This window comes from Monodon monoceros, unplaced genomic scaffold, assembly GCF_005190385.1.
Source record: "Monodon monoceros isolate NGI ecotype Baffin Bay Population unplaced genomic scaffold, NGI_Narwhal_1 Super_Scaffold_10, whole genome shotgun sequence".
NCBI lineage: Eukaryota > Metazoa > Chordata > Mammalia > Artiodactyla > Monodontidae > Monodon > Monodon monoceros.
Window position 1 is genome coordinate 19,544,740 of NW_021703766.1, and position 24,962 is coordinate 19,569,701.

Sequence of the window (24,962 nt, forward strand, 5' to 3'; positions counted from 1 at the left end):
CAGAAATTATCTAGGGGCTTGAGAGTCACTTCATTAGCATAAACTCAGGGACAGTTGAAAGGGCCTCGTTAAGAATGACAAAAGATGGGGCTTCCCTGGTGGCTCGGTGGTTGAGAGTCTGCCTGGGGGTCACGGGTTTGAGCCCTGGTCTGGGAGGATCCCACATGCCACGGAGCACCTGGGCCCGTGAGCCACAACTACTGAGCCTGAGCGTCTGGAGACTGTGCTCCACAACAAGAGAGGCCGCGATAGTGAGAGGCCCACACACCGCGATGAAGAGTGACCCCCACTTGCCGCAACTAGAGAAAGCCCTCGCACAGAAACGAAGACCCAACGCAGCCAAAAATAAATTAAAAAAAAAAAAAAAAAAAAAGAATGACAAAAGACACTCCTATCACTCAGGAAATTCCAAGGAATCTGGGACAAAGACCAAATATATATTTTTCATTATGTCAGACTCATCCTTTCTAGGGCTCAATTTCCTCATCTCTAAAGGCCCTTTATTATAGGTATTTTGGATGGTAATTAGGTTAGGGCTCAGTGAGACACTGGGAGTTATATGCTTGGCACAGTGGGCTCTCTGTAGACGGTAGCTGCCCCTGTCATCAGTACTACGATCATCCCTTTGATACTGGGGCCATCTGAGCACAAGTCAGTGCACTGTATGGTCCGAGTGGTTGTAAACTTCTTCTCTTGTCCATGTGTAGGGCTGACTCGAGCTAGCCACAGAGCCCAGTGGTATTGAACACCTGCTTTGGGCCAGGTTTTGGGAACTGAAAGAGCAGGGTAGGTAGATGCCAGCTGCTCTACTGTGGTATGTGTGCTCTGGGTGATCCCATTTGGTGTGAGGCCTGGGAGAACACAATGGATTCCTTGGGGCAGGGGGCCTGGAGCAGCTCAGTCAGGGAAATTCGGAGAAAACGCCAGATTCCAGTTGAGCCTTGAGGGATGAACAGGTGCTCGCTGGGCACAGAGTATGGAAGTGTGGGGGGCACGTTGTAGGATGGCCCACTCTCTAGGACTGGATCAGGGTCATAGACTCAGGGCCCCCCGGGGCTGCGCATGTGGCGGAAATGGGCAAGTGAGAAGATGGCCCAGGGGTCTGGGAGACGGAGAGGTTGTTCTCCTACTCAGTCACAGCCAATTGTGTTACTTCATGGGCCTTCAGGACAGTTTTTCAAGAGCAGCTGAAAGATGGATTTTGTTTGTTTTTTTTAGAAGTTTATTATGTGCAGTCTTCTGATGTTTAAATGTTGGCTTGTTCAAATCTATTTTGAACAGTGTACAAGTCAAACCTCTCTGTGGGCCGGATCCCGATGATCAGTTGTTGGAGTTACTTCGGCTCCCACCTGTGCTTATTGGTGTGTTAATGAAGGAGAGACCAGAAAGCATGTGTGTGTGAGGGTGCCCTTCCTCCTCATCTCCTGGCCTAAGAAGGGGCTGCAACCTTGGGTGTTCTGGGCCGCCCCCCACCCCAGGAAGCAGTTTGGCTGGGTGTGAGACTGCAGGGAGGGGAGCTACCGCAGCGGCTGACATGAAGCGCGTGGCTGATGAGCACGTACCCCATTAAAAGCATTAAAGCAAACAAAACAAAAAGCACCAGTGTTGACTAAACCCAACCCATCCCCAAATCTACATCTGAAGGCATGCCTGTGTCTGCTCCCTAATACGAAGGGTGAATCTACAAGCCTTAATTTTGTTTCATGGCCAAGGAACTCAAGATATTGATGCTAACTAACTTTTGCAGTATTCCAGTTTTAAGCCTTTTAAACTGTGCAAGTAGTAAGTGTTTGTTATAGAAAAAGTGGAAGATACAGATAATAAAGGAAAAATAAAATCATGTGATGACCCAAGAGAAATGAAAACATATGTCTACATAAAAGCTTGTAAGTGGGCTTCCCTGGTGGCGCAGTGGTTGAGAGTCCGCCTGCCGATGCAGGGGACACGGGTTCGTGCCCCGGTCCGGGAAGATCCCACATGCCGCGGAGCGGCTGGGCCCGTGAGCCATGGCCGCTGAGCCTCCGTGTCCGGAGCCTGTGCTCCGCAACGGGAGAGGCCACAACAGTGAGAGGCCCGCATACCACAAAAAAAAAAAAAATTAACTGCTAATGAATATGAGGTTTGTTTTGGAGGTGCTAAAAATGTTCTAAAACTAGATTGTGGTGAATTATATCTCAAGAAAGCTGTTATAAAATCATATGTGATAGCACCCATCCAGGGGTAACCATTTGTAATATGTGGGTGTAATCTTCTAGAATATTTTCCCTAGACTGTCTTTCACATGTACATGTACGTTGTGATATGTGAGTGCAGAAAAATGGAACCATTAAAGTCATGCTTTTCCATTTAAACTATCTTGAGCATCTTCCATTTTAAATATAAAACTATATCATTATTTTTAATGACTGCATAGTGCTCTGTTATGGAAATACCATTTTATTCAACAAATCACTGATTCTTAAGCATTTTGTTTGCCTTCGGTTTTTTGCTGTTTAAAATAGTATGATGAACATCCTTGTGCTTAGACCTTTTTGTGCTAGTATGATATTTAAGATGAATTTCCAAATGTGGAATTCATAGACAACATGAACCTCTTCAAAGTCTTTAGTACCTATTTGCCCTTTACCACATTTATATTTTTATATTGTCACCATTAATGTACATACTGTTTTGTTTGATGTTCAGCCTCAGCGTTTTATCATAAAACATTTTCCATTTCTGAATAGTCTTTGGTTTGGAAAGTACATTTTATATTTTTCTTTATCCGTATAATATCCCTATATTTTTCTTTGCCAAGAGTTGGGTGTAAGTAAACACTCGCTGATTTGAATCTGTGAAAAATTTGCTGTGGCTTCACACTGGTCACCACTGAAAACTGCCCTGCTGGCAGACATTTCTGAATAGAGTTTGTAGTCATTACTTTGCTGCTCTCTGTGAGCCGGTGCAGAAGCGCTGGCCAGGAGCATGTGTGTGCGTGGAGGGTCCCGCTGCACAGGCTCAGGACTGTTATGATGTGAATGCTGCCTTTTGCCATCTTTAAAGAGGATATGGCTAGTCCTCCAGCCAGGAGGACTCACCTGGTATTGATGGCACAGTCAACCTGGCACTTAAGCAGTTGGGGATTTTGCCTGGATTCTCTTTCCCTGTAGAGGTCATAGGGGCGCTCTGGTATGGCCCAGTTTGTGGGGGGCCTAATGCCCAGGTAGTAATATCAGAAGTAACAATAGATGTGCAGGGAACCCTACCCATGGGCCGGGCACGATGCTCGGCTCTTCACATGTGCTCTTCCACCCAATCCTTAAAACACCTCCGGGGGGTGGGGTGGGAGGCTGTGCCCATATAAGACACAGAGAGACAAAGTGGCTTGTCTACAGTCATGGTCAGTTAGGACCCTCATCTGTCTGTGACCCTTAATCACTGTGCTATGTTCCTCTCGACAAGTAAGACAGGAGTTAAATCTTCGAAGCGTTGGATTTGTAACCTGATTTGCTTTGCAAGAAGCTTAGGGGAAAATCCTCTAGACTTTAGCAGCATGGAGACTTGAAAGACCATGCATGAGAAAGAGAAGCATGAGGCCTGGCTAAGTGTGTTCTCCAGGTCTGAAAACAGTGTGCTTGACATGTCACAAATGAGGGGATTTCACCAGTTTCAGGCCATTCTTATCCATGCCAAGAGGATCTGAATGTGTTTTGGGTAATTAGTGTGCGTGTCCTTGTGGGTTAGCAGTTTGGATTCCATAATAGGTCATCAAGAAATGGTAACATGGGCTTCCCTGGTGGCGCAGTGGTTGAGAATCTGCCTGCTAATGCAGGGGACACGGGTTCATGCCCTGGTCTGGGAGGATCCCACATGCCGCGGAGCAACTAGGCCCGTGAGCCACAACTACTGAGCCTGCGCGTCTGGAGCCTGTGCTCCGCAACAAGAGAGGCCGCCATAGCGAGAGGCCCGCGCACCGCGATGAAGAGTGGCCCCCGCTTGCCACAACTAGAGAAAGCCCTCACACAGAAACGAAGAAGCAACACAGCAAAAATAAATTAATTAATAAACTCCTACCCCCAACATCTTCTAAAAAAATATAAAAAATAAAAAAAGAGATGGTAACATGACGTGGTTGGTTAAAATGTGGATTTTGCTGTGGTGATTTATCAAATAGCATCATTAACTGTTATCCTCTTTGCCTTCCTCTGTGTGACCAATACCCGTGGGCCATCAAGACTAAAATATGGAGGCAGCAGAGAGGCGGGGTGTTGTGCTTTTTACTTTGAAAGTTCTTCAGTTGCTTTTAGGGCAAGGCATGAAGTGCTTCTTTTCAAGTGATTTTATTTTGTCTTATTCTTTAGGATTTGGTCAACACTGGACTCAGCACTTTCTTTTTCTTTATCGCTTCCATTGTACTGGCTGCTTTAAACCACAAAACCGGAGCAGAAATTGCTGCCGTGGTAAGTGAACTCAACGGGCTGAAACAGAGCTGATTTGTGCACTTTCTGTGACTTGCTCCTCTGGTCCCCTGGCCTGTGTCCTACTCCTTCTCCTTTAGCTTTTTCTTTGCTAATGATACCGTTACTGGGCCAGCGGAGGTCCCAGTTCCTTCAGTGCTGCGGTTCTTAAAGTGTGGTCCCTGGAACAGCAGCCTCAGCATCACCCGAGAACGTGTTAGAAATGCCCTTCTCAGCCTCCCCCAGAGCTGCCGAGTCAGAAATGTGTTTTAACAAGCTCTCAGATGCACACTCAGGTTTGAGAACTCCTGCTTTAGTCTCTTCCCAATGGGGCCCTGGATGTCTGTTAGTGGTGTTGCTTTTAAGGGCCTTCCCTGCCGAGATGGGGTGTTAATGAAGCAGATGCATGCCGTCGGGGTGGGGTTAGGGAGGATGGGGCCAGACAATGTAAGACTTTCTCCCTCTGTGTTCTGCATTTCCTTATTCTGTATTTGCAAAGAATATGTAGCACTTTTGTAATTGGGGGGGATGGTTAAAAGGTTTATTAAAAATGCTAAACTGTTAGCTCTCCAAGGTTTTAGTCAGTAGATTTATCAGTCATGATCTTATCATTAAAACTCCACTGCTTCTCACCCTGGAGCTGCCCACTCAGAGCTGCCCAGGTGAGTGGCAGCTGGATAGCAGGTGGGGGCTGGGCGCTGTGATTTGGAACGTCAGGTCTTGCGGTTTGATTTGGGGCTCACGCAGCGAGACCCTGATTTTTCATCTCATGATGTTTCATCTACATTGTATTTTCCTCCGAGCACCAGTGTCATGAAGGTCTGTAAAAGAGGCACTTCTGTGATCTGTTACCTTGTAGAACCACTTCTGTTGGAGACTAATTGCTTCAAAAGAGACCTTAGGCTGCCTTTCTGTGGGTCACACGACTATGAACTTGGCCATGACAAGCTGAACATTCAGCGGGGCTGCGTGTTGGGGTTAGAGCTGGGAGAGCTGCTGCAGCTCGGCTCATTGTAAGCTGCCCAGAGACCCCTCAGACGGCTGACGTGCCCGTGGACTAACTGGGTTTGTGTCTCGTAGATATTTGGCTTCTTGGCAACCGCGGCGCACGCGGTGAGCGCGTTCCTGGCGGCGCAGAAGTGGAGAGTCAGCCTCCGCCAGCAGAGCGCCAGTGACTACATCCGCGCCCGCACGGAGTCCAGAGACGTGGACAGCCGGCCCGAGATCCAGCGTCTGGACACGTGAGGACGCGCCAGAGTCCTCTTCCCTCTGCTCCTCGTGCCCGTCCTTTCAATCAAGTTTTTCTGTCCCTCATCACGTCAGATTTTCATGTGACTAAGTTGAATTTTGTCCTCCTCGGTAAAAGTTCATTTTGGGAAAGGGTTTTCACAGTGGCCCTCGTGGCGGGTGCCTGAGGCAGGGAGTCCCGTGCCCAGCTGTTCAGAAAGAGGTGGGCGGGACAGGTCCCCAGATCCTCTGGTTTGGTGGCCCTGGGAGCCGCTGGCCTCACAGGCTGCCATGTCCACTTCACTGTCCCTGAGCACAGGCTTCACGTCTGACTCTGAGCCACCTGTCATATGTATTTGTGACAAGTCAGGACTTTGGATTAAATGGGGGCTGCTAGGAGTTGGGGGGAAAAATCAAGGAATGAAGGTACATGGTTGGAACAGTCGGTGAGCAGTGATTCTGGGGCAGCTCCCATAGCTGCCCCAGGTCAGCTTTAGTCTCGCTGCCAGGATCCCCCTCTCCCCGTTGTTTTCCATGCCCGGGGCATCGAGACAACCAGCACAAGCCTGGAAAGCCACGTGAGACACTGAGGGTCTTGGCGGTGGGTGTGCTGGCGGAGCTTTTCGCTGGGTCTGGGGTTTGAGGCGGGTGGAAAAAGCTGGCATCCTCTTGGCACAGCGCCGTGGCACTGCTGACCTGTGGGAGGGTCACCATTTGTTTCCTACCCTGCTGAGAAATCCCTTGATGCTTCCTCAAATGAATCACCTCCCTGAATCTCAGATTCTCCTCCAGGAATGTGGGGACCATCTTTTTTCCAGTTTCCTCCCTTTCCTGAATACTTTGAGGCTGGACTGCAGATTCTCTGTCATTTTACCTTCCCAGGTAAAAGCCACGAAAGAAATACAGTCCATTCCCCCAGCCCGAACCCTTGCCCATTTGCTGGCATCATGGACCACAGGTGGGGACACACCTCTATTTTAGGGGTGTGCACTGATTTTCAAATGCCTGAGAAGAGTTCTAGAGTGATTCTGAGTAGATCTGTCTAGGATTTGAAAATACTTGAATCTGCACCATGACACACCCTTTCACTGATGTTTCAGAGGAACGGTCGTCCCTGTGCCTCAGGGTCGTAACCATGAATGTCGATCTTGGAATCTGTAGGGGAAAGTTCCAGTTATGTAAGGTTTTGAACTGATTCTCGATAAAGTGACGATTATTGTGGTGACTGAGTTAAATGAGCCCCTACGATGCTGTAGTTTTTTATTTTTTTTCTGTTGGAGACTAATTGTATCTTTTATGGAAAAATTGTTTTAACGTGTCAGGTTTTCACTCTGAACTGTTTTTAATGTTTACAAACCTCACTCTAGCTCTAATATTTTGTGTTTCTCCCTGACCGAGGAAAAAAACGCTTACTGCTGGTGGGAAGATTTTGCATTAACGTGGAGAGTCCCCAGGATCTTGTCCTAGTGAGTGTTTACAGCTTCAGCAGCGTGCGGTGTAACAAGAGAGAGGGTCTGGGTCTGGGGGTGGGGCGAGCAGAGCCTGTGTGAGAAATGTCCAGCTGTGCACACATGGCATTACGTTCTGCATAGCAGAGCAGCGTCTCATTTCCCCGCGCGGGTGGATTGATCAGGTAGCGCTGCTTGGCTGGGGATTCCGCAGGAAATGGTACTGTGCTGTCTCTGAAGGGTCGGGGTTAGGGCTCCCTGAACTGAACATCCCATACAATCCCAGTTCTGCCGCAGTTCCTTTCCAGGGCCGTGACCCAGGTCACCTGTTCAAACCCCTGGTCTGCTCAGGGGCCTTGGGCTGCAGGTGCAGACCCAGCTCATCAGGCGGTAATTCCCCTCCCTCTGTTCCCGCAGAGGGCAGCCAGGCCTGGTCACAGCGGGTCTGACGGAGCCCTCTTCCCATGGATGTTGTGAGGCAGTACAAACCATGCTTCACAAACTCCGTACCTATTATGTGTAGTGATTTTTGAGGAGATTATGACATCTGGATTTTATCTGTTCATTTTATATATTTATTTTGCATTTGTTGAGTGTATATGCTTAGTCAAAATGGGGCTTATCTCCCTTTGAGAGTTCCATTTAAAAACAGGGTCACAAAGACTCAGCCTTGCATTAAATGGGGCCCACTTAGAAGGACCACCCTGAACTGTATCAGAAACCTCCTGCTGGGACTCATGTTACTTGGCCTCAATAAAAAAGCCGCCTTTGAAGTGAGATTGAAAAATAGAAGACTGTTCAGGCAGGGTTGTTGCCCAAATTTTCCCAAGTCACTTCGGTAAAACCAGTTCATCATCTGGTTGAAAGGAGCCTATTGGCCTCCTGAGGATGTGTTGTCAGCTGCAAGGAACGGTTCTGAAGCCCATGGCAGTTGTAAACGCTGACAGATGATAAGAAGTGGTGACACCTTGTGCCATAGGCCACTTAGGAATTATTGAATAATTTGCATCTTAGTGTTAGAATCTTGGAATTATTTATTCCCCTGTAACTATTTAATGTCCTTTGTGCCATGAGACTCTCCCATGGTTTTTGTAAATATATTTCTTTATATTTAAGAAGCTCCCACTACAACCGGAAGTGGCCAGGTATGCAAATTGGTGTGATGCAGAGTCATAAGTCCTGTCACGTGTGGCAGTGTGGTGAGAAGGAAGGAATATGGTTGTCCAGTGTGAATGGAAAGGCGCCTGCATTTTCCATATGTTGTCTGTGTGTACAAACAAGACAATCTAGATTTGGGGGGCTTAAAAGGACTGTTTTTTTGCAGACTGAAGGAAGCTTATTTTTGCATTTAATAGTTCCAATATGGACCCATGTCAGTTTGGTTTGGGGCATTTTTGAGGCTGAGGCAATCTTAGTGTTTCTCAGTTTTCTGGTGGGATGATATTGGCTTTCATAGTTGGTGCCAGACTTGTGTATGTTTGAATTTGTTCCTGGAGGCTGGATGGTTGAAACCCTCAAGCATTTGGTGGAAACTCTGGTGGTTTTAGATGGATGCAAACACTGAAGTCTTCAGAGAAAGTTTATCCTGGCATCAGTTTGGTCGATGCGGTATTTTTTCTTTCCTCTGATTCTCCTTTAGCCTCCCTTCACACTGCTGAAGGCATGGGGTGGGGCGGGGGGAAGTACCTTTCCCCTTTCATACAGGGAGATTCTAATCACGAGAGCCTAAAGATACTTGTTGGCTCCATATAAAGCCAGGGAAAGACAAAGCCAGTTACAGATTAAAATCTCACAACAGAAGTTCGATTTAAAGCAAAGAAAATAGATTTTCACTCTACAGCAACAGTCGTCCAAGAGATTCCCTTTGTCCACAGAAAGGCAAGAATGTAGTAGCCTGCCCAGTCCCAATGGCCATGTCTTCCATGGCAACTTGAACCGAAGTGCCAGTGTGGATGAAGCCCGGCCTGGCCCCAGGGAAGCCAAGGACACAGCCTGGTTCTGAGGGCTCGGCTCTGGAAGGTGGATGCCACCCCCTGCCCTTTGGGCACCATCACTGCCCTTTGGCTAAAGGCTCATGCCCATGGGCAGGCATGGAGTGTGTCCGACCCCACCCTGTGTCGGATGCTTCTGGAGAGAGCTTTGTGACTCAGTTGAAAACTTTCCTACTCTTTTAAAGTTTGCAGTTTCATCTGCCTTTCTTCGAAGCTTTCTTAGTGATTCAATCTTGGGTTAAGCCACATACGGCCTCTGAGGAGATGAAGCACTAACCTTTTTGTCTGCACGTGTACGTGAATTCTTGCTTGCAGCGAATGACCCTTGAATATCCCCTTCCAGTTTCATGTGTGTGTGGCCCAAGCTCACCTTTTCTTGTTGACTCGCATGTGCTGTTTGGGAAGAAACCCACGTGTTTAAGAGGCGGACCAAGTTCCTAATCTCGGGCTGTACAAGATGTTCTGTGGGTCGTTCTTAGAATCTGTCCTAACGGATGAATAAAGTGTGGAGACAACGTGTGGCCCCTGCAGTGATTCTGGGAGGCCGTGATGACTGAAGTGGGTCCCGTTGTGCCATCCATGTTCAAAACAAAGCAACCATGAAGTCTTCGTGCCACTGCCAGATTTTCATTTTCTCCACCTCTGGTTTACAGGAAAATATGACATTACACAGGTAGCAAAAGGTGAAAACACCCTCTAGGCTGCTGCCGATTGACTGTCTCAAGGGAAATAAAAAGTTGCTTCCTGCTCCAGCGACTGCCATTAGCGTGTGAGGTCTCCAGACAGTTTTCTGGCTCCTCGTGAAGTTCGCAGAACTCAGGGGCTCCCTCTTATTTCATCAGCAACCATTCCCAGGACCAGCTGGGCGACAGCCGATGAAGTGGGAGCAGGGGCGGGTCTGGGAGGGGAGAGGGAGGAGGGGGAGGCTCAGAATGTCTGCCGTGGGCCTGTCAAGAGCACTGGACATGGTTACCCACCCAGGGTACTTCCTGCCCTCTTTGGAAAAGCGAGGTCTTGTGTTCTGGAGCCCACCTGAGAGCAGGAGCCAGCGTGGGGAACAGCGTGCCTTGGCGCCGGGCTCTTAGTGCGAGTTTGGGGACTCACAGGTGTGGACAGGTGACTCGGATTCTGATTTGGGTGCCCCTGAGAGAGGACGCAGGCCTAACACCGCCTGCCGTGAGCTTTGTAAACGCTCCTGGCTCTTTATAAAATCTCCTGTTTCTTCTCTTCTCAGCAGATATCTCTGAAATCATAACTGTCTGGCTGAGAAGGTAATTTGAAATATCTGGCTCTTTACATTTCTTTTATTTAGAAACTGTCTCTGAAAGAAAATACCCTCGATATCTGTTAGATCTAGAAGAATTTTCTTCTCAAAGTTGAATGTTTGTTTAACTTTTCTTCACACCAGTAAATGGCATTTATATACTTTTAGGCTTGACACAGAGGGGTGGGTTCTGATATAGTTTCCCTTCGTTTGGTCTAGATTCTTTTTCCATTTGGATATAATGTCTCAACCTTGGGGATTTATTTTTTCCTTTCTAGTTTTTATTATTCTATAAACGTAAAAGTAAAGAAAAAAAATTACCCGTAAGTCCGCTGAGTAAATCAGTGGCAACTTGCCTAGAATAAAGTTTAGTTTATGGATCCTTGAATCGTCTATCTTTTTCACAGGGTTAGTTTGTTGTCTAGTTTTTATGCCAAGACTTTAATTTGGGTGACTTGCTATCTAGACACCCTGGAGTGTTGTGTTTTCTTTGGGATGCATTCTACACAAGGCCGAGAGCCTTCATTAAGGGGTTAATAGCCTGGACTCTAGTGAGCTACATCAGAACTTTCATGGTTCTAATTTAGAGTAGGAACTTGTCTCAAATGACCTTAATCAGCTTTGTTGGTGGGATTAGGGAGAGGCCCAAAGTTTCTGTTCATAACTGCACCTCAGAGGAGAGAACGCGTGACACAGTTGATCTGACAGTGGTTTGTACGGGTTTCAGTAATAGCCTGGAACTATCCAATCTGAGTCGTCTTTGGAGGACACTGCTGAAACCCGGTAGGAAGCACCCCTTTTATCAGGAAAGCCACCTGAAGGGACGGTCAGGAAACGAGGACAGCATGGGGGCCTGGTGTCCACGTAGGCAGGGCCGGGTCTGTCTGCTTCCCTTCGTGGGCCGTTTTGCTTTCCTGCGTGTTCCACAATTGATTTTGCAAGTTTCAACTCTGTTCTCCTTTCTGCAGATGTGAGGAAGGCAGATACTCAGTGCTTGGAGGGAGAACTGGCTGGTCCAAGGGTTCCTGGGGGAGCGGGAGGGCAGGATGCCTGTGCCGCCTCCCGGGACTGGCCCAGGCCGCTAAGGCCTCTTGCCTGCTTCCAACTGTCACTCCGTAACCCGTTTAAAACCGAGTTTTCAAATCCTGCCTCATGATGAAACTGACGTATGTGGATAAAACCAGTGCTTTTCATAACTTGATTCTGATGTAGTTTCCTCTAAAAGAATGCTAGGGGTCGAAATTATTTGTATATGTTGAAATTTGTAGGGGTTCAGGAACCCGTGGCAAAAACACTTAACTATTTATTACAGGTATGACTGTATTTTTTCTTTTCCCAAAGTAGGTAATTATGTCTTTGTATATTTTAAGACAAATAATAATCACTTCACCTTTGGTGCCTTCCGTGTGTCAGTCACATGAACACTCTTTGTCAATCATGGAATTGAAAAAAAAAAAGATGTACATTTAGTTAAACAAGATAACACTATTTTTGTAGCATGATTTTAGATTGTGTCCTTTTAATATTGCTTCCAGCAATGTTGGTTTTGAGGTTTGGTCGTTTTCCCTTTAAACTTCATTATATATCTTAAAAAAGAAGAAAGAAAAAAAACCCCAACCCCCCGGCTTTTCCTGTCTTGTTTTCTGCTGCTTTCTCCCCAACATCTCGTTTCTGCTTATTTAAACAGTCTGAGAGTAAGAATATATTTCTGTGAAATAGTGATTAATCAGTATAACTACATTTGGCATTTTTTAACCCCTTTTTCAGTTTGAACAGCCACTGCTCATCTCAAACAGTAAGAGGAAAGTGGTTCCATAAAAAAAGAACAGAACATTCTCGGTGCTCTGACTTCCCCTTCTTTGGGTCTAAAACGGTGAAAAAAGCCCTTTCTCTGGCTGGTGTCTGTCTTCCAGATCAGCTCAGGCCGCCATCCTCCGCCTTGGCCAGCCTCCCTCTGCCTGCGTGAGACGTGCTGGGGGGCGGGGGGGAATCTCTGCTGGTCTCAGGCTCACCTTCCACTCGGATCTCAGATTGGTTTGTGGATGCCCTGGGTAGGTTCCGTGGCCCTTCCTGGTTTCCCGACCAAACATAATAGATTCCCTGCTGTGACAAGCTTGATGAAATTAAGACACAGAGGACGTGCCGGCTGCTCTTTTTGCTTTCCCACCCCTGCAGGACTGAGTTATGTCTGGTCAAGAAAAGTCTTGAGTAAACTCGCTGAGCCCATTTAAAATGAAGGAATGGATTTATTAAAACATAAAACTGTAGCTCTCGTGTGTGTGTGTGTGCGTCGCTTTGAAGGGTCGGAATGTGTCATTTTCTAACAAAGGAAGTCGAGTCAGATGGCTGATAATTCCCATGTGATTACTCGGTACTTGGCCCAGTGATACTTGGGAGAGGGGCAATGTTAATTTAACAACTACTACACTTTGCTTCTTAAAAGTCTATTTCCTTTAACAGTGTAGACACAGCTGCGGGGCGCCCTGAGGTGACGCCTGTTTGGCAAACTTTGGTTTACGCTGTTGGTAGGTCAGAGCTCCCATCCTGGCTTTTGAAGCTGGTGTGGATGCCCTGGGGTGGGCACCACCCGGCTCCCACAGGCTCCCACGTTTGACTCTATTCATTTGGAGTGGTTTGGGGGCCCCAAAGCTTTTGCTCCTGTTGGTTTGTCCCTGACAGCAGACAAAGCCTCGTGCTGCCCTCAGTTTTCCCTCTTTATTTCTTTTGAAGGACCAATTTTTCACGGTACTTGTCCTGATTGTTTTCATAGTGTTCAAATCTGTATTTTTGTATGTAGAGGGAAATAATTTTCTCAACACTAATCGCTAATAAATACTGTATTAAATTGTCATGAAGGAGTTCTTGTTTAATAAACGGACATGTAAAAACAGTGTCATCTCTTTCTTCGCTCTGCCTTGCCTCCCGCCCCTTCAAAGGCTGTGGCCCGGATCCTGAAACACGCCCGTAGGGCGGGGGTTGAACACAGCCACCGTTGGGGGTGAGGACTCCGCAGTGTCGCTGTCCACAGGCGGCTTGGCTGGTCCTGGCTGGGCCTGGTGAGGTGGGGCCACACCCACAGGCCCGTTGGCTTCTGCACAGTCGACTTTCATACGTGTTTTCAGAACACACTGTGTGTGAAAGTTGGGGCAGAATGCCTCGATCCTTTTCCATCGCCAGGGCCAAAGCGCTGACTTACCACGAGACGTGAGCCTGATGCGTGGGTGAGACCCTGGGCCTCTTGTGAGGACCTGGGCAAGTCACCGAACCTTCCATCAGTTTCCTGAACTGTGAAAGAGGATTGTGTGAGGTGTAGAGTAAACGTGCCGACGCCTAGCGGGGGCCTGGCGGGGAACAAGTGCGCGTGCATCACCGCTGTAACCTGGAGCTGCCAGGATCCACACGGCGCGTGGGACCACCCTGTGCTGACGCATGATGCCCAGCAGCGTTGCTCCAGGTGTGTAAGGTTTTTTTCAAACACACACACTCCAAGCAGGAAGTCAGTCTGATTTAATCCATTATGGCTTTTTTCAGGGTAGGAGATTCACATGCAAGAGAAGAACAGAGATTACAAATGTCCAAAACATGGGTCCAGAACTCTGGCTCACTCACAAGGCCTCTTGGGTCACAGGAAATGCCATTTAAGAAGCTGCTTTTGTGTAAAAAAAAAAAAAAAAAAAATTATAAAGTTACAAAATCCCATTGAAGATACATGCACAGCATAAGGTCCTTAGGTGAACACAGAAGGCACGTCTCGCCCCTCGTGAGGGTCAGGTGTTCAGAAGCACATTGTCCTGAGGGCCCGAGAGCCTCTGGCCTGCTGACGGCCCAAGGAAAGACAGGGTTTGGCTGGGCCTGCCCAGCTGCCCTGGGGGCTGTCACTGCCACTTCGTCGTTTGGAGCCCTCGATCTCTTGGACCTGGTAAGCTAGTCTACGAGCTCTTCTTGAAACAGTCTTAGACCCAGAATAGGCATGTCATCTGAAGAAGATATGGTCTCCAAGGGTGTAAAGTATCACTCATGGGCACTGGGACCCACTCTCTCCTAGATCATACAGCAAAGGCCACTTTTCTCCCTGCTTCAAGAATGAAGAGGGGGACTTCCCTGGCGGCGCAGTGGTTGAGAGTCCGCCTGCCGATGCAGGGGACGCGGGTTCGTGCCCCGGTCCGGGAAGATCCCACATGCTGCAGAGCGGCTGGGCCCGTGAGCCATGGCCGCTGAGCCTGTGCGTCCGGAGCCTGTGCTCCGCAACGGGAGAGGCCACAACAGTGAGAGGCCCGCGTAACGCAAAAAAAAAAAAAAAAAAAAAAAATGAATGAAGGGGGAACTGTTGCTCCTTGAACAAAAGAATCTTGGAAGCGTCGTTCTCGACAAAGTGCCTGCCGTGAGCAGGGGCACCAGATGCAGACAGAAGCCGCTGGGGCCCAGGGATGGCCCTCCGCCGGTTTCTGTCTTGTCTTTCCCCCGCACTCACCACAGCCCAAAGTGCTTCCTGCAATGGTATAACAAGGCTCTATCTGCTTTGTGCTTATTTTTGGCAGAGGTTCAAGGGCTTAAGGTCTGTGGGACAGAAATGAGAAGAGGCGGAACGATGCCCTTACGAAAAGAAAGGCTGGAGAGTGCTAAGCCAAGGGGTGTCATCATGTATGCCAGGCTCAGGAACGTCACCCTGGGGCTGTGAGGAGGCCTGCTCCGTCAGCAACTCCCGCTGCTGTGCGAGAAGTCACAGCCTCCCTCCCAACATGCACGGTCCCCTGGCCACACTCCGGCCAGCATGGTCAGGAGGTGCAGGAGCGGAGGCCTGCGTGGCTCAGGCTGCCAGGGCAGGTCGGGTCTTCAGTCGGAGTCAGAGTCGGAATTCTCTTCTGAAAGGAAAGCAAAGAGGATGCTTGGCAGGAGTTCCGGGGCCCGCGGTGCCTGGGAGCCATCTCCGGGGAGGCACTGTCAGCTGGGACCCGGGGCTCAGGCCGCTCCTGCAGCTGATGGTGCCGTGGGTGGCGTCTGCTTGGCGCGAGGACCATCGAGTGCTTGGGAGTCTCCGGGTGCAGTCGAATGGAGGTGGGGAGCCCAGATGCCCCTTGCTCTGGGGCTCCAGGCCCTCCCAAATCTGCCTGGGCTGTTCTTACCTGGAGGTGTCAGGGTTGTATATCTGCCCCCCAACCCGCAGTTCAGCAGGTCAAAATGGGGCTAGCTATTGCCTAAGAAACTAAAACATACTGGAAAATCAGGAAGCTTCTTTTTAGCCATTTCATAGCTTCAGTCTCCCCTGCCCCAGGAGTTTCGATGTCACTTGCCTGGGGACAGCAGGCACTCAGTGGAGAGATGCCAACTCCAAGGCGGGGCCTACAGGCCTGTCAAAAGCCCCCCCTTGTCTTTCTGTCCAGCCACATGTCACTGCTGATCCTCACTGGACACGACCACCTGTTCCAGAGAAACACCTCACCTGCCCTTTATACTCTGTTGTCTTCCCTCCACCTGTCCCATTTTTTCTGCCTGCACACTCCTATACATCCATCAAAACCCAGCAATGGGGTCACCTCCACAGCCTCCTAGCTGGCACATAGGGTGGGTGCTCCCTCAGCTGCTTCATCCCTACCTCTGTTAGCTCTCGTTGTGCTGTTACGGTTGACATCTACTCTGGGCTCCTCGTGCCCCGTTTGTGCCGTGTGTGTACATCACCACTTTGTCTCTGGATCTAACTCCTGTCTGGGCTGAATTCCCTGAGGGCAGGTAGTTGGCCTTGCCCATCTGCACATCCCTAGGGCCCAGCATATGGCAGCCTCTGTAGGTGTTTGGCTCAACAGAGGCTGACAGAAGGGCCGCGAGGGATCATGGGACACCAGGCTGGGGGAGTTTGGTGCTGAGCCAAACATCCGATTTACTCAGTTGCAGGGAGCTGACATCTGCCTATCCATTTAAAGCCTGCCTGGGGGTGTGGAGAGGAAGGGGCAAGTAAATGGCCTGGGCCCTCCATCCCAGGTCAGCTCCTGCGCTTCCCAGCATTTCTGTGCTGGAGCCTCCACCGCCCCTGTAACTCCTGCCCCCTGGGCAGGGACCTCCACCTCATCTGGTGGCCTCCCCAGGCAGGAGAGCCCTGGGCTGTGACTGAGGAAGGCCTGAGGGAGATCACAAGCTCCAAACCAGCTTGAGCTTGGACGCACCCCTGTAGGGCCTCCAGCTGGGCACATGCACCCCGAGGATGTGTCACGTTGGTATGGCTGCTGTCACGGATGGAAAAACCAGCCATCTAACTTGCAGGGGGTTTTTTGTTTTTGTTTTTTAAATCAGGTAATGGCACAACAGCCATTCTGAGCTGAAGGATGGCTTGAGGGACCAAAAAGTCTGTGGCACTTTCTTTGGATCTAAGAAGTGAAACAAGCCCGAGCTTGACTGTTTGCCTGGGTGCTGCGGATAAGCACGAGAGCTTGGTTCGCTGGCCCTTAAGCTGGGGGCAGGCGAGACTGGGGAGCAGGGGCGCTGCTGTGGGACAGGCGGCCACGCTGCAGCCCAGTGGATGGCGTCCAGGGAGTTGAAGGCGAGTGACTGGCCACCCTGGGGGCTCGTCAGGGAAGGTTTCATGAGGAGGAGGTGCCGGGCGTGCCCTCAGCTTGCCCTTCCTGGAAAGGCTGAGGCCCTGGGGAATCCTGTGCTCCCCAGAGGGGACCGACCGGCTTTATGATCAGTGCCGCATGAAGGGATAGGAGAACCAGGCTGTGAAAACACTTCCTGCCCATGGGGAGAGAGGAAATGCTCTTACTCCAGCCTCAAACTAGCCGAGTGTCCCCAGGGGAGAGCAGGGCCCCTGCATCAACCGTTCCAGGTGATGCGCTGGGTTCCCTGGTGGGACCCACAGGGTGGCTACCTACCTTCTGCCTTGTCAGCTGCGGTCTCATCTGCGGAGTCCCCTTGTTTGAGGAATTTGGCCACATCGTTAAAGATCAGGTAGAAGTCAATTGCAAACACGATGGTGGCAAAGAAGCCAAACACCTGTGGGATACAGGGGACAGGGAGGATGGGACGCGTCATCAGGAACTGGGAGCCTGGGAATGCGGGGGGAGCAGCCGGAGCAGCCGCTGCCCCATCCTCATAGCTTTGTTTTTATCTGCTTGGATAAGTAGCTCAGATTGGCGGACCCAGACCCCTCCCGTTAATGACAGATAGGAAAACGAGCTGTTAACTTGGTTTGGCAAACCGCCTTTTCGAACTCTGGGCAGAGTAAATCTCCAATAAGAGGACAGTAGAGTCGCTGAGATCCACGTCAAAGTCCAAGGTACCTAGGCAGAGGCAGAATATGCCCAAGGAGCTAAGAGGGGCACCCACTTAGGAGTGGGGTGAACTTGAGTGGGGCATCACTGGGCATCGCCCCCTCCCAGGGGTAGAGTGGCTACTCACTCCGGCTGCTTTGGAAGCTCCGTCCGAGTATTTGGCCACAGCTGTGATGGAGATGGCGAAGTAGATGAGGGCCGCTGTGACACAGCGTAGAAAGTCCTGGGGAGAGAGAGGCATGGTCACAGCGCCGTGAGCTCCCTGGAGTGGGGCACAGCATGGGAAGGGGGCCGCTGGGAGCTGAGGCAGGAGAGAGGGGCTCAGAAGGGCACTGTGTGCCAAGAACAGGGCCGGAATCCCACCGTCAGAGGAGGATGGGTCTGGCAGCCTGGACACACACGGCCCCCAGGTCCAGCGTCCACGGCACTCCCGCTCTCCCTGGTCCTCCCCCGACCTCCACCCTGCCCCTGCCCAGCGGCCCCCTGTAGGCTGCCGTCCTCTGCCAGGTGGACAACAGGGTACGGACCAGGCTGCAGCTCTCCCTGTGGCTTGGCCCAGATGCAGACTTCCTCGTTTGGCGGGCAGGGAGAAGTTGGAAATCTTGTCACTGCTCCCTCTGGCTCTCCAGTAGGGAGATCTGGCCCCGGACCTTGCTTTGCCACATACTTGTGGCAGATCATTTATGTATCATGGTTTCTGTCTACCAGTCCATAAAGTGGGGACAGCGGGTGCAGCCCATCAGGAAGAATGCCGGGTATGAAGTCAGGAGACCAGAGTTCAAGTGCAGCCTTTGCTGTACCTTCTCTCTTACCCATTTCATACAGCAAAGTCCGGGATGGGGTTCTGGGCCCTCCCAGGTGATAAAACAAGTTGTCAGGCGGCTGAGATCTGGGTAAGCCCTGCAAGTCCTCAGTTAACCTGCCCTGCCCCGTGTGGAAATGGCTAGAATTCCTGCGGCTAAGACTCATGCCGATGGGCCCAGTTGGGAACACCAGCGCCACCTGATGGCGAGGGGGGAGGATGCTGTCTGGGGTTCGTAGCCTCACAGAGGGACACTGGAGGCCCTGGAGGCAGGGCAATCTGCCCTGGGTCATGTGGCTGCCGTGCGGTGGGGCCTGGATCACCCGAGGCCAGGCCTACCCACCAGGCTCGACCAACTGCAAACGCCCCCTCCAGTGCATTGAAGAAAGGGTGAGGGCCGAAATGCACAACTCTCCGTGACAGCCGGTCAACCCCTTCCTCCCGGGGCCCCAGCCCTCACCATCATGGGCCAGCACAAGCCCTGCCACTTGTCGTTCAGCTGCATGGCATCAGCAAAGAGGAAGCAGAGGGCCAGCAGGAACTCCAGCAGGGGCGCCGTGAGGAAGGCGGATGCTGAGGACGCCACATAGCAGACGAAGGTGATGAACGAGAGACCCTGGGAGGTGGCGGAGGGAGAAGTCAGAGCCCGTGCACAGCCCCTCCCTGCAGGCAGGACTAGAGGAGGCTCCAGCAGGTGAAGTGACCTGCCCAGTCCTGCAGCTGCAGGATTAGAACTCTATCAGACGCACACCCGTGCTGCCCCCAGTGCCTCTGGGCATGGCTCTGCATCCTGACCTCAGGCCAGCTCCCTGCCGGGACCCAGTCAGGAAGCCCCAGCCTCTCCTGCGTCCAGCCCCCCAGGAAGCTGCCTCCTGGGGCTGCGCCACTCCCACCCACCCCAGAGGCTCTATGGCAGAATCCACCAACTCAGATGGTGCCCAACGGGAAAATCAAACCCAAGCCGTCTCAAAGGCAGTCCACTAAGCAGTAGCCAGTTTCAGAAAATTACACCCAAGATTTGTGCTTGAATGAAAAATTTACCTGAAAAACAATACACAAATGTGGTGCTTTAGTTAATGATACACATGCTGAAGTATTCAGAGTTGAAAGGTACTGATGTCTGCAATTTACTTTGAATGCATCAAAAAATAAAACGTTTTGATGGACAGATAGATATGTGATAAAGCAAATAGTATAATCTAGGTGGTGGGTATATGGGGTTTTTTCTTGGTATATTTGCAGATTTTCACAATAAGGCGAAAACATCCAGGAGAGGGAGTGGTGACCCTGACACTTCACGCCCTGCTGCGTCGTTTGTTCAGCCTTTGTGAAAGGTGGGGTGAACTGTAATGAGGAACTGATTAAGAATTAAAGTGTTTTCTGCAGCCCTGTCCACACACTGTGGGTGGCAACCGATGCGTGAGGATGCCGAGGCCCCGGCAGACCCGTGTGCTCTGAAGAGCAGACGGGGATGACGGGGCTGTTCACTGGACCAGTGCCTGCTGAGGCTTGTGGGGTCTCCTCAGCTCCTCACCACCACCCAGGCACCAGGCGCCGTGCACAGCCCACTTTGCAGATGAGAAGAGTGAGGTTCAGGGAGATGAAGTGGTGTGCTCAGTGACATACAGCTAAGAGGGCATCAGAATTTGAACTCTGGCTTGGCTGACTCCACATCTGGAGTTCTTAAGTAACACTGCCCTGTGGTTGCTGGCCTGTATCTGTCCTGGTTTTGGTCACTCTGGCTGGGTTTGAGCAGGTCCATGGCTGAGTAGCTCAGAGTGGGCCAGGGGGCTATGTGGGGATGACACCCAGATGCCCTACAGGAGGCCCTGTGGTAGCTTCAGACAAATGAGCTGAAGAGCACCCGTATCTGGTCTGAACATGACAATGGAGGTAGCTGAGCCCAACTTGAACAGATGGGAAACTAAGGCGTAGAGATGGGCTGAGAGGCTGCTAGGGCCTCCCAGGAAGACAAGGCCACAGGACTCTGGCCTGGCCCTATCCTCTACTTCCTCTGCCAAAGGCTGTTCTGTCCCTCCTTTTCCTGTCCCCTACCCCCAAAGCCTGATTCTGGGGATCCCTCTCTCGATTCTGTTTCCTCAGTCCCTGATTCCTGGTGGCAACTTCCTCCCCCTTCCTGCCCATGTCAGCCTCCCCACTTGCTTGGGCCTGGGGGCAGCCAGAGGTGACCTGAGGGGGCAGGAGTGACCTCCAGTGGCTCCCCTTGCGTCTTCAGTGCCCACTCCTCCTCCGTCCCTCCTCCGCACTTCATCCTCCTAGACCTAGATTCTTGGCGCCCAGCTTTGCCGAGGGCCTCCTCTAGGCTCTGGCCAGCATCCCCCCCACCCATGAGGTGGGCCTGAGTGGGGTGTGGTTGGGGTCCCCTCAGGGGATGGTGGATTCAAGGCTTCTCCAAAAAAGTGGCTCCCATCAATCTCCAAAGTGGGGCTGCGTGGCCAACCAGGAGGCAACTCCCTGGAGTGTGAGCTGCGAGTCCTGGACCGTGATGCCTCATCTGGGAGTCCGGCAGGTGCCAGGCTGGTGACCTCTGGGCTGACCCCAGAGGCAGAGGAGGTGGTTGGACGGCCTCCTGCCATCAGCTCTGGGTGGTACAAAGGAGAGGCTGCGGCAGAACCCTCCTCTCTCTGATCCCTGCTGTCCCCTGGCCCTCAACTGACCCATGTCAAATCCCCTAGAGGTTCGGGCCTCAGCTTTCTTGTCTGCAAAGTGGGAATAATGACAGATTATCAAATTGCTGGAGATCTAAGTAACAAGTGCTCCACTCTTATCTCGCCTCCCCTCCGCTTGGCCTCTTCCTCCCCTTCCCTCCACAGAGGCCCAGCACCAAACCCCAACCCTACAGGCTGACAGTGCAGGAGTTTTCCGAGTGTCCCGAGGACAAAGGCCTCTTGACGGGCCTGGGGTGGGGGGCGGGTGCGGGAAGGAGGAAGGAGCTCAGCGGGGGCGGGACGGCTAGATCCTAGCGAGGGAGGGGAGGAGGGGGATGAAGTCACCCCGCTGGGCCGCCCCTCAGCAGCCTGGGTGGGGGTGGGCTCCCTGCGCGCCCCCCACTGTGTGGCCCGAGCCTCACCCAATCCCGGGGGTCCCCCCTCCCAGCTGGCTGGACTCCACTCTGGCTTCCGCCCTGCAGCTCGAGGCCCGGCCGGTCTTCCCTGAGCCCAAGAAAGCGGGCCAGGGAGCAGAGAAACGACCTGGGGTTCGCGAACGGCCGATTCCTCCCAGGCCCGGCCCGGGCGTGGCGAGAGGCTATGCGGAGCGGGGTGCCCCCGATGGAGGCCACAAGATGCGGGGACGCAGCCCGTCCCAGGGGCCCAGAGAGGGCGGAGGCGCAGGAGGTCACACAGCGCTGGGCCGAGCTCCCAGGGGCCCGGCCGCCGCGTCGGGGGCCTCCTCCCCAAGCTTCCCTGCGTTTCCCGCCTCGTCTCCGACCCGCGGCTGAGCTTCAGCGAGCCCGTCCCAAACCGCGGAAGTTTGCCGATCTCAGCCCAACTTCGCGGGGCTGCGAGGGGCACCGGCCGGGCGGGGCGCCAGGACCCGGGCGTACAGAAGGCGGCACCCCTAGCCCTACGCCCGGGAGGTGCAGGCGGGAGCTGCCGCAGGGGTCTCCGCGCCGCCGGGAGGGGGCCAGGGGCCCGCACTCACCGTCTCCGCCAGCAGGAGGCGGCCTTTGAGCGAACAGAGGAAGGCGCGCGCCGGCAGGAGGGCGCGGAGCCCGGGAAGGGCCGCGTGGGGCTGGGAGCGGCCGGCGGGCTCGCGGTCTGGGTCGGGCTCCGGGTCTGGGGGCCACATGGCGGCGGCGGCCGCGGCTCGGCCTCGCTCTCCCTTACTCTGCGTACAGGAGGGAAACGGAAACCCTGACTGTGCGGAAGGAGGATCGAGCCAGACCAGTTGGGCGCAGGGGCTCATCCCGCCCCGCCCCGCCCCGCCCCGCCCGCGCTCCGCCCCGCCCCGCCCGCGCTCCGCCCCTCCTCCCTTCTTGCTCTCTCCTGCCCTCTCCTCCTCTCTTCGCCTCGCTCCCTCTCCCCTCCTCCCCCCTCCTGCCCCCTCCTCTCCTTTCTCCCCGCTCCTCTCCTCTCTCGCCTCTTACGCCCGCCTTCCTCCTCTAACCCTCACCTCCTCCCCCTCGGACTTTGGCTTTCGGGGCTGCTTAGGCCCTCGCTGGTCCGACTGGCAGTGATGCTGGCTTGGGGCTTCCTCAGGCTCACCCCCGCATTCTCCCCTCACCCTTGTCCTGGCGGCTGGAGACCTTTTTATTGCCGCCCCCCGTCGGAGCTCCCACCCACCTCTCCTTGCCCAGAAGATTGTCTGCATTCGCTGTCTCCAGTCTAGCTTCCTGCCCTAGCTCGCGTCGGGGATCCAGGAGCCTAGGCCTTCAAACAGCGAGACCTCTCTGTTGTCTTCCTGCGGCTTTCACCCCACTGTCAGCTCCCTGCCCCACTCCCTCTCTCTTTCTCCCCTGACCACCCCTCCCATCTTTGGCCAGCCCAGCCTCCTGCGGCCTCTTTGTTGTCTGCCCCAGCCCTGGGTTCGGCACCACCCCCATCTTCATCCCAGGAGGACTCCCAGATAGAGACCTCGGAGCCCCAGCCCTTATACAACACACACATGTCTCCAGGGCGTCTGGAGTTCAGTGTGACCAATACCCAGCCCATGACATTCTCACTATGCCTGAGCCTCTGCCAAGGGCACTGCCATCTGCCCTTCCACCCCCAAGAGCCAGAGACCTGGGGATTGGCCTCGTTCTCCCTGACCCCACCCTCACCTTCACCCCCCATCTATCACCAAGGCCCACACATCTTCGCCTCCTAAAGCTTTCTTAGATCTCTGTCCACATCTCATCACCACATTCTCCATTAGATCTCAGACCACTGCTGTCTCCTTCCTGGACTGTTGTGATGGTGTCTTTAGGAGGCCTCTCTGCTTCCTCTCTTGGCAGCCAGAGGGATGCTTAAATCATCAGTCACAGTCACCTCCATTCTCCTCACCTGGAAAAACCTTGGGAGCTTCCATCTTGCTCAGGGTCTGGGTATAGAGAGTAAAAACAGCCCCTTGCTACCCTTTCCTCTGTCTCTCCCACCTATAGAGCTTCTTATCTCCTCCATGCTCCCTCTTGACACAGGGCCTTTGTACATGCTGATCCTTCTACCTGGAATGCTCTTTCTCCACCGTGTTATCTGATTAACTCCTCCTTTTCTTCTGTGATCATACTGCATTGTCACTTTCTCAGAGGAGACTTCCCCAACCTTTCCAGCTAGGTAAGAGACATTCATTCACTCATTTATTTATTCATTCTACAGCAGTGCTAGAAGCCCAGGATGCGGGGAAACCCCAGCTTTGTTTGCGGGGAGGCTGGGTGGGTTAAACACTAAGCATGTCCAGAGAATCCTGAATAAGATGATTCCTGGTAATAGATGTCTGGCTGGTTCAGAGTGCAGCCAGGCAGCCTGTGTGGATGAAAGGACTGAGCTAAGGGCTGGGGGAGAAGACAAATCAGACAAGGGGGTGGAGCCACATTGTGGAGGACCAGGCCTTGGTGTTTGGATTTTACTCCAAATTCCCTGGGAGGAGGCCCGGTGAAGATTAGAACAGAGGATGACCTGGTTCTGATCTGTGTTAAGTAAAACATGCCTCAAAACTGTAACTCAATAAGAAGAAGAAAACAAGCCAATTTAAAGAATGGGCCAAAGATCTGAACAGACGATTCAACAAAGATATATGAACATCCAAGAAGCATGTGGAAAGATGTTCAATATCATTAGACATCTAAGAATGTGAATTAAAGCCACCATGAAATCATATGGTACTCTACACCTATCAGAGTGGCTTCGTAAAAGGGGACGCTGCTGTGTAAGTGCTCGTGAGGACGTGGAGCTACCAGAACTCTCAGACAGCACTGGCGGGGTGGAAATTGTTACCACCCCTTGGGAAGACAGTTCGACAGTTTCTTTTCTTTTTTTTTTTTTTTACATCTTTATTGGAGTATAATTGCTTTACAATGGTGTGTTAGTTTCTGCCTTATAACAAAGTGAATCAGTTATACATATACATATGTTCCCATATCTCTTCCCTCTTGCGTCTCCCCCACCCCCATCCCCCCCCTCTAGTGGTCACAAAGCACCGAGCTGATCTCCCTGTGCTATGCGGCTGCTTCCCACTAGCTATCTATTTTACGTTTGGTAGGGTATATATGTCCATGCCGCTCTCTTGCTTTGTCACAGCTTACCCTTCCCCTTCCCCATATCCTCAAGTCCGTTCTCTAGTAGGTCTTTGTCTTTATTCCTGTCTTAATGGCAGTTTCTTAAAAAGTTAAACAGAGACCTACCATATGACCCAGCCATTCTACTCCTAGGTATTTACCCAAGAGAAATGAAAGCACATGTCTTTACAAAGGCTTGTAGGAAGATGTTTATAGCAGCCCTGTTTTTAATAGCTCCCCCTGGAAACCACCCACAGTCCATCAGCAGGTAAAGGGATAAACTAACTGTGGGACATTTATACAGTGGAGTACTTC

The 24,962-nt window shown here is 52.0% G+C and overlaps 2 protein-coding genes across 5 annotated transcripts in view; one reads left to right on the plus strand and one right to left on the minus strand.

Annotated features, from left to right (window-relative positions):
* Nucleotides 1–24,962, plus strand: part of CMTM4 (CKLF like MARVEL transmembrane domain containing 4) — a 111,658-nt gene that overhangs the window by 56,034 nt on the left and 30,662 nt on the right. For 2 of the 4 annotated variants that reach the window (XM_029204087.1, XM_029204088.1), the window contains exons 3-4: nucleotides 4,341–4,439; nucleotides 5,517–9,970. In XM_029204087.1, coding sequence (XP_029059920.1) covers nucleotides 4,341–4,439; nucleotides 5,517–5,681 — 264 coding nt within the window. In that variant the 3' untranslated portion in view covers nucleotides 5,682–9,970. Of the gene's footprint in view, nucleotides 1–4,340; nucleotides 4,440–5,516; nucleotides 9,971–24,962 lie in introns of those variants that run through there. The other 2 variants (XR_003790981.1, XR_003790980.1) reach the window with 2 other exon arrangements.
* On the minus strand, nucleotides 13,859–22,272 carry CMTM3 (CKLF like MARVEL transmembrane domain containing 3). The gene is made up of 5 exons (XM_029204097.1): nucleotides 22,094–22,272; nucleotides 18,891–19,046; nucleotides 17,756–17,851; nucleotides 17,230–17,350; nucleotides 13,859–15,228 (listed from the first exon to the last, which is right to left on the minus strand). The coding sequence occupies exons 1-5, from the start codon at nucleotides 22,238–22,240 to the stop codon at nucleotides 15,200–15,202; spliced, it is 549 nt and encodes a 182-aa protein (XP_029059930.1). The 5' UTR covers nucleotides 22,241–22,272; the 3' UTR covers nucleotides 13,859–15,199.

Excerpts from the sequence above, each read along its gene's own strand:
- CMTM3 (XM_029204097.1), bottom strand. The coding sequence starts at position 22,240 with ATGTGGCCCCCAGACCCGGAGCCCGACCCAGACCGCGAGCCCGCCGGC. Across the intron at positions 19,047-22,093 it reads GCCTCCTGCTGGCGGAGACG|GGTCTCTCGTTCATCACCTT; the intron begins GTGAGTGCGGGC and ends GCCACCTCCCAG. Across the intron at positions 17,852-18,890 it reads GCTTGTGCTGGCCCATGATG|GACTTTCTACGCTGTGTCAC; the intron begins GTGAGGGCTGGG and ends CTCTCTCCCCAG.